The sequence below is a fragment of the Lupinus angustifolius genome, unplaced genomic scaffold, assembly GCF_001865875.1.
Source record: "Lupinus angustifolius cultivar Tanjil unplaced genomic scaffold, LupAngTanjil_v1.0 Scaffold_8_85, whole genome shotgun sequence".
NCBI classification, from domain to species: Eukaryota; Viridiplantae; Streptophyta; class Magnoliopsida; order Fabales; family Fabaceae; genus Lupinus; species Lupinus angustifolius.
Window position 1 is genome coordinate 18,908 of NW_017717888.1, and position 9,413 is coordinate 28,320.

Consider the following 9,413-nt stretch of genomic DNA (forward strand, 5'->3'; position numbering starts at 1 on the left):
TGGTTAGCTACTTATTGAGTTTAATCACAAGAAATAATGATTTACAACTGAACCCAACTAAACCAGTGTTTTTTTTATGGAAGAGTAATAACATATCCTCCTACTAAATCTTCCTACTAATATTTCTACCCATAAAAATGTAACACATGTTATTTGAAAACTAATAATTAACAAATATTATCTTTTGATATATATCACTACAGAAAGAAAGATACATCATATTCCTTTATGGATTATCCAGCTTGGTAAAGGCCAATAGGGTTGAGTCCCTAGCATTACCCGGAACATAAAAAGAAGCAAACCCAGCTCAAGTTTTTAATAGTAAAAGGGTATGAGCTTTTCTCCACTTTGTTTTTTATGGAAAGGACTCAAGTTTTGAGGTGGATAAAACAAAGAATATTCAGCAAAAAAAAGGCATGCCTTTGCTCTACTTGCAAGGTTCCAAAAGTAGAGTATAGTCTTCATTCACACTCTTCCACACAGTTTCCAACTTTGATGCTCAAATCACAAAGATATCCTAACCACTTCATTGTAATATTTAATATTCAACGAAAAAGACTTATATGAAGACGTATATATAAGATAACCAATAAAATCTTCATAATACATTAAAAAGTTATTTCTAACTAAAATTTAGTTATAAGTAATAATACTACGAAAAATAAAAATATATTTATCTCTAAAGTTTTTTTTATATTTAATTTCATCCATATTCTTGTCCCAAGTATTATAATCACCCGTTCTTCTTTTCACTTCTTGTTTTGGAGTTGATGGGAGTATAATTTGGACTTAAGAATTAATAAAATATTTTCACAATAAAGGGTGGACACCAAAAAAATCAGTGACACAATACACTAGTGCTAGTAATGATGAGAAATCTGAAACCTTTTGTTAAAGCTTCAAGGTTCGGGACCATATACTTCTCCTTTACCAGTTCTTTGAGCTGCATATTTAACAGAAGCACAGTGCCCACCATATAGTTTCAATCAAATTTGTCTTTTTATAGTTTGTTCGTTTTTTTTGGCATTTAGTTATCATGGATTTTTATTTTATCCCTTGTCTTAGGAAAATAAAATTAAAACCGTATACATGTGAGGATAGAGTGGTACATTAGGATTGCAGTAATTATACTATGAGTATATATCTTTCTCCCTTTTATCTTTTGTTGAATTTAGTCCTTTCATCTCTCTCAACAATGTTGGTCTAAACATAAACATCCATAGATCCACTATTGCATTGCTAGTATGCTATATGTAGCACTCATAAGATTATGGTTCTTAGGTGAGTTTTTCTCAAATAAGATACAAGGATATCCAACTTGATTTGATTGGATAAAATATACAAAAAATTTCAACCAACTAAATCTTGTAATAGTCATATGAGTAGGCATATTTGGTTGTTGAAATTGAGGCATTTATTCAATTTGATGCACTGTAATTTTAGGTTTTACAATTATAAAATTTTTAAAGGAATCAAATTGATACGATAAAAATTATAAAAATTTGTAGGAATCAAATCGATTGATAGTATTCTACCAATAGGTCAAAAAGTGTCTTAGATATGCCTCGAGTGACGCAATGAGCCAATAGACTGGCCAGTACAAGAAGATCGTAATTCGTAGGACCCATGAGTGGCCCATGATTCAAACCAACCCATTATGATCATTAAAATTTAAGTTCCGATTTGCAAAGTAACTTATGAGGGAAGACTCCGTCATAGGCCCAGACATCCACCTATGATTGGTAGCCCTAGATTGATAAGAAAGAAAAATGATATCATCCACAACATCATTAGACATTGTTTCAGCCAAATGTAAGCTCATCAAAATATAAATATACACAAGAAATATATATATGATTCATCATCTCTCTATTTTTTTTATATATGATATCTTCTATAAATATTGACTTAGCATCAAAATATTTTTCAACTACCCACCAAGACGACCCAATGCTAATTTTCAGCCCAAAGTAAACTCTTACATCATTGTTCATTTTAAAAGTAAGCTCACGCTAGAGTAAATTTTGCATGCAACACAACTTGAGTAGTTGAAATGGTGAATGGAAGAAGACCCCACGATGGAGCTAGCGTGAAAAGTTTGAGGCCCCAATGGGGAACATGTGGCTCCATAGAGTCTAGCATGTGAGTTAGTATGCCAAAAGAAAATACACAATTATTTACTATTGTATCATGGTCACTCACCATGACAAAAAAGGTTTTGAAAAAATGGAATCAATGTCTTACCCTATAATTATAACGAAACCCTTTTCACAACTGGTCAAAGGGAACAGGTTAATTCCCACATAATAAGTACATAAAGATAAGTCTTTAACCACTACGGGGAAACGATTATTAGACTTTAGATAGTACTATAAGCTACTTTATTTCCACTTCCACTTAATAATATAAGGGATTTTGATCCATTGGACAAACACACTTATAGAGAATAAATATTTATTGTCTTAAATCTTGTCTCATAGAGTAAACACAATGATAATAATAAGATTTAAAATTTTAATTAATATGTCATGTTTTTATTAGCATAGGACAATATATAAAATATGATATGTGACAACAGATTTCTGTTCTTCATTATAAAATAATAAACTTCATGATAGATCTTTACTTATTTCTTAAATTAAATATATCATATTCTTTGTATGAAAGGCAAGCATGAAATAAAATAAAAAGAAAAGTAAGTACTCAAATTCTATGGTCACTAATTTTCATGGTCAATGATGCATTTGAGTACTCTCTAGATTTTCTTGCTTCTCTGACAAGCCACAAATCCATTTAAAATTCAATGGTTAGTATAGGAGTAGGATAGCAATATTTTCCTTGGAATCGTCACTGTGTTTCCACTTATTTTGTCCATGTGCAAATCTTGCTTGTACTTGTTCATCAAGTAAAGTTAATAAATCAAACCATTTTTATAATAAGCCAAAAGGGAACTGTATGTGATTCTCTGTTTCACACATTTGAAATCTACAATATCTCCCAAAGATACTAGGAAATGCTTATATTCCTCTCAATATATGAAGAAGTGTTACATATTGTATTAGTCAATTTGCCACATTTCAAACTGAAACAATGTATTAAAAATATTCCTATCAAATCATTTACTTTTTAAATCCTGAAAATTATATTGTATTAGTCAATTTGGCACATTTCAAAGGTGTGAAAGGAATCCCATAAAGCCATTTTACATGGAAGAGATACCGCATATCAGTATAGTCATTGTTTTGAATTATGGATCACTTCAATTGATCTAGCCATAATATTGTACTTTGGTGACCACCATAATCGAATTACAGTTATGTGATTATATCGAACCACAACACAATTACATTTTGGACAATATTGAATCACCAATTAAAATACATTAAATTCAAAAATATTTTTTAATCATACAAATATTCATACCACAATTATCATAATCCACATGGGAAGAGTGATAATGATCACAATTACATTAAACACAACTATTACTTGGTGGCAACTGCAATTTCAGACACATAGTATATTCAATGTTTTTTTCATTCAAATGCAAAAGGGATACAAGATCCTTGTTAATGCATCACAGAGGAAAAAACAAAATGTAAAGATCTAAACACTGTAATTTTTCAGAAGGAACATTTTTGAGATTCCTTCAAGACAGAGTCCATATTCCAATGAAAATTGTTAATTGGGCTATCCCAATTTTCCCAACAACTTTTCACACATTTGCTTTATGTGACGGAAATAGTGTAACTATATAAAAAAGGAATCAGCTCAATTACTCTCACTTCATCATATATAAAAAATAGACTAAAATTACATATCTTCTATATTTATTGAAATTACAAGTGATATTTATTTTTCTTAATTTATATGCATAGAGAAATAAGTATAATCAATGTAATACTTTTAACAAAAGGAATAATAAGTACTGAATTTGGACTAAACAGATAATTTTCTTAAAATATGTGTATCTAATCAACATTAGAGTGATACATGTATAAAGTTTATGTGCAAGTAACATCATCATATTTCAATAGCTAACTTCCTTAAAGTCACATGCTATCAGCATGAACCATTCTAATTGTTTGATAATTATGTTTGAGGAGAGATTCACTTATTCTGATACTAAGTTTTTTAGATTTACTTCTCATCCTAACTATCAATTTTAGAAAAATTTAATAGTTTAGATTAATAAATAAATTTAAAGTTTAACTTAATTATACTCATAATTTTTCCTGTATAAATATCATATTTATATTAGAGAAGATCAATGTTAGAGGCATAATGAGAGTAATGTATATTTATAAATTAGGGAAAGTGTAGTAAAAAATAAAATGTGATTTATATAATTTTACTAAATCTCTTACAATAAGTTGTTGATCTAGTTATATAAAAATGGTTAGATATCATGATGATCAAAATATTAAAGATTCAATTCCTAACACAAGTTGAAAGGGACAGATACACACCCAAAAAGAATTAGTTACTTATCCAAACGATAAGAGATACTTGTGTTATTATCAAAAATGTTTTTACTAAATTTGTAGTTTGTAGGGTATAAGTGTAATTTACTATTTGGTAATAGACAGAGTTACAGAGCAGACACACCATGGTGATTACCTCTGTCACATCTCTTTCAACACCATTTTGAGGCCTGCAATCATAAAGCCAAAACTGTAATCATAATTACATTAGAAAACACACAAATTTCCAGCCACTTCTATGTCCCACCATTTACCCCATTCTCTAAATATTACTCACTACTATGCAACATTTTAAATACAACACCAACCCTCTCTCTCTCAATGCAAAGTGCTTTTTTCTTACTTCTCTTTATCTCTCTCCATTTCTGAAACCATGAACTTTCCAACATGGAACTCCAACTTCAACACCATTGCAACAACGGCTGTAATGTTTCTTCATCTTGTGGTCTTCTCTCTTTCTTCTTCTTCTTATTCACATCATGCAGATAGCATTGCTTCTCTTCCTGGCCAACCACCAAATATACACTTTCAACACTTCTCAGGATATGTCACACTTGATCACAACAAACAAAAAGCTCTTTTTTACTATTTTGTTGAATCTCAAACTGACCCTGCTTCAAAGCCTCTTGTTCTTTGGCTCAATGGAGGTCTCTAATTTATCCCTCACTTACTTACTATACTTAACTAATGCTTCATATTTCTAAATACATTTTCCTTAACACTTTGGATAATAAATACGGTGACCCAGTGCACGAGACTCGCCTAATGGATTCGGGAATGTAGTTGTACACAAACTATAATTGTTTCCAAAATTTGAACTCATACTCATGGTCACTAAATAGCAACTTGATGCATGTGTGTATATATATATATATATATTGAAATGTATAAAATCACTAATTACTAATAGATGGTTTTATTCAGGACCTGGATGTTCATCTTTGGGAGTAGGAGCATTCTCTGAAAATGGACCCTTTAGACCAAATGGAGAATTTCTGATTCAAAATGAGTATAGTTGGAATAGAGGTACTATACTATTACTAACTACTCTTTTGACATATTCATTCTATAAGCTAGAATGGTCTACTTCAAATTTTAATTTTTCTTATTACTTTGTGTTGTAGAGGGAAACATGTTGTATTTGGAGACACCAGTAGGAGTAGGATTCTCTTATGCTAAAGGTAGCTCATCCTATAAGACAATGAATGATGAGGAAACAGGTATCTTCCATTAATATCAATTACTTTAGACCTTTCTTTTTGTTTCTCCTTAGAAAGTTCCTTTAAGTCCTATCGTCTATTGGAAAAAGGTAAGTAAAATAACTATGCTGCTTAGAACTTTTAAAAAGTTGGATTGGAACAAAACAGTGATTAATGGTAAAATATAACACAACTTTTGTATTGTACTTTACATGATTATTCTTCATCTCTTATTCCCTAAGGAAGCATTATTGGAATGGAACACTTTTTGATTTCTGAATGGTTATTCTTGAATACTCCAATAGTCATTATTTGTCATCTGAAGCAGTGCTTTTGGTTTCTTAAGCCAGGGACAATGTTGTATTCTTGCAAGGTTGGTTCAACAAGTTCCCACAATATAGGAACAGAGATTTGTTTCTAGCTGGTGAAAGTTATGCAGGTAAATATGTGTAATGTGTCACTTATACCAATTATTTCTTTAAAATTTCATTACAGAAGTGGGTTATAGAAATCACTATCACTTGTTCTTTGACATTTTTTTTATATATAATAAAAGGGCATTATGTTCCTCAGCTGGCAGAGTTAATGATTGAAATGAACAGAAAGAACAAGATATTCAATCTAAAAGGAATAGCAGTAAGTAACATTACCTTTTACTTGTGGAAGATGCTTTTCTTTTTTACATATATTGATATAATGGTATCTTGCATTGTGTTGCAGTTAGGTAATCCAGTTCTAGAATATGTAGCTGATTTCAATTCAAGGGCTGAGTTTTTCTGGTCTCATGGACTAATATCAGATTCAACATACAAAATGTTCACTAAAGTGTGCAACTATTCAAGATATGTCAGTGAATACTATAGAGACTCAGTTTCACCTCTTTGTTCAAAGGTTATGGGACAAGTCACTAAAGAAACCAGTAAATTTGTGGACAAATATGATGTCACACTTGATGTTTGCATTTCCTCAGTGCTTTCACAATCCAAGGTTATTTGTCCTCAAAATCAAATTCAAGTGAGTCTTCTATCCTGGACTTGCCCTTCTCATTTTGTTAGTTTTCCTTATTTTTTTTACTGTAATCTCTTGAAACTGAGGATGAGCTTCGTGCAACGGTAAAATTGTTGTTTAGTGACCAAGAGGTCACGAGTTCAAATCCTGGAAATAGTCTCTCCACTTCGGAGGGAAGGCTGTCTACATCTATCTTCTCCAGATCCCACTAAGTGGGAGCCTCGTGCATTGGACCGTCTTTTTTAATCTTTTGGTAACTAGTTTCCAAGTTTGGCTTGTTTATTATAATTCTTGTCTTATTTCCTAGCAGCAAGCAAGTGAGAGGATAGATGTATGTGTAGATGACAAGGTTACTAATTACCTAAACAGAAGAGATGTACAAGATGCACTTCATGCCAAGCTTGTTGGAGTTAGAAAGTGGGATGTCTGCAGCAAGTAATTCCTTCTTACTAACCGAAAACCGAAAATGATTGTCTCACACCACTTTCTTAGCACTATTTTTACATTAACCAATTAACATAGTGTAATATGTAGTTAATGGACTAATAAATGATACATAATGGTAATCAATTATTAGTTTGTTAACCAAATTATACATGTTAATCAAAAACTTGCACATCATTAACCGATGTAAAGGTTGTGTACAAAAGTGGTGTGTTAATGTCAGTGTTGAAGAAAAAATCTTAGCTGAGTTTCTTGTTTCATACCAATCAGAATGTTTGACTTGGCTAGCATAATGTTTTTGATGAACTGATCTTTGAAAATTGAATGATCATTTATCAAAGTCAAATTAGCTTAATAATTGTAATTTAACCAAACCTTATAATCACTGACCTGCATTTTGTTGTAACAGCATCCTAGATTACGATATGCTCAACTTGGAAGTGCCTACACTTCCTGTTGTTGGATCACTTGTAAAAGCTGGAGTTAGGGTCTTAATTTACAGGTTACTATCACCAAAACATTTTCTTATCATTTTAATTTTTTCATTTATAAGCTCTCATTTTTATTTATTTGGTTACTTATGTTTGAAGGCTCATATATATGTTTCCTTGGTGCTAATTAACATAATCATGTGTTTTTTCGCCACAGCGGAGATCAAGATTCAGTAATTCCATTGACGGGAAGCCGCACCTTGGTTAAAAAGCTGGCAACACAATTAGGACTGAATACAACCATTCCATACAGAGTATGGTTTGGAGGTCAGCAGGTATATATAGTTATTAACAAAATGCTAGTTTGAATAGATAAAAACAATGTTAAAATCTCATTGCTTTGGTTTTAATCTTGTTCATTGTGCAATGTATTTATTCTATTTTTCTTAGAACTTTTATGATATCTGCATTCACAACAATGGTACTAGAAAGCAGTATCACTTTATGTACATAATCCAAAATTTATAATGTCTCATAAAGTAATCTTATTGAAACTACGTGGTTAGGTTGGAGGGTGGACTCAAGTTTATGGAAATATCCTCTCATTTGCCACGGTTCGAGGTGCAGCCCATGAAGTCCCTTTCTCGCAGCCAGAAAGATCACTTGTGCTATTCAAATCATTCTTGGAAGGAAGGCCTTTACCTGAAATTTTTTAATAATCAGATTGTGTTTTCTTGGAAGGAAGGCTTTACATAGTTCTCTACATATATCGGATTTGGCATACTACATACCACGTACCTGGTTTCTTATCAAAGAAATCTTTAATAATAATGTAAAAAGGCGATGAAACTCATAGAATCGGGTACCACACACCACAACCGATACTGCGAAGCATGTAGCTATAGCTACCGTTGAGATTGTAAGTAAGCTTTGTCCTTTAATAACATATCATTAGTTAAGGAATCAGGAATGTATTAACTGTGTAAAATGTCAAAGAAAAGTTGGATAAAAGTGATTGACTTTTTCTTCTTTTGGGTTTTCAGCCTTTTTAAGAGTCTGTTTTTGTGTGCTGACTTGTTCCATCAATGTCAAATGTAATTGATCTTTTGGTTGAAGAAATTCTGTAAAAATAGTTGCAAGAGAATATGGTGGGCTCTACTAAATTTCTAGGCAAACAAAGAGGATTATCCATTTTACATAAGTCCTTGCATGCAAATATATATGATTTCTACATTATCCATCTTCTGTCAAGTGATGTAGACATGTATGAAACTGCAATAGAACAGCACATGCTAAATTAGTTCTAATAAAGTAGCAACATCATTTTTATAATCCACTATCATAAAATTTACCTTAACCTGACTCAACTCACAGTGAAAACCATACCAGAGAAGTTATATTTAGATCATATCTTTTGTGTACAAGGAAAGATTGAAGTTTAGGAAAATGTTTCAATAAGTTCAAACAACTTTCTCATAGGATATGCTATGAATTATACTGATTTTTATAACATAATTGAAATTGCTGATGGCCACAATATTGTAGTTGTAGTAACCGCCGCAATTGCATCACACCACAATTATGGTGTAATACCAAATCACAATAATACGGCTACAAAATAATCGCATTGGGCTACATTAAACCACATTTCGGTTGCATCACATTCAGAAATATATTTTTAAATTGTGATTGTGGTTATTACGATTGCGTACATTGCGGCTGTTACGGTGTAAATTATTTTGTGAGTAAAAACATATTTTTGATATCGATGCGAATGCGGTTGCATTACGGTCTGTTGTGTTCGGGAGAACATTTGTTGTCCCACAAGTTTGTCATACCACTAGCAT

The 9,413-nt window shown here is 31.6% G+C and overlaps 1 protein-coding gene across 2 annotated transcripts; it reads left to right on the forward strand.

Annotated features, from left to right (window-relative positions):
- Positions 1 to 4,778: 4,778 nt before the first annotated feature.
- On the forward strand, positions 4,779 to 8,710 carry LOC109337551 (serine carboxypeptidase-like 45). Of its 2 annotated transcripts, none has more exons than XM_019574554.1 (10): positions 4,779 to 5,131; positions 5,409 to 5,510; positions 5,609 to 5,704; positions 6,030 to 6,122; positions 6,240 to 6,319; positions 6,404 to 6,697; positions 6,999 to 7,126; positions 7,545 to 7,637; positions 7,784 to 7,901; positions 8,133 to 8,710. In XM_019574554.1, exons 1-10 carry the CDS (start codon positions 4,858 to 4,860, stop codon positions 8,280 to 8,282), a joined length of 1,428 nt encoding a protein of 475 aa, XP_019430099.1. In that variant the 5' UTR covers positions 4,779 to 4,857; the 3' UTR covers positions 8,283 to 8,710. The 2 variants fall into 2 exon arrangements, with proteins under 2 accessions (XP_019430099.1, XP_019430100.1); XM_019574555.1 differs by having other exon boundaries at positions 4,780 to 5,131; positions 7,002 to 7,126.
- The last annotated feature ends 703 nt before the right edge of the window (positions 8,711 to 9,413 follow it).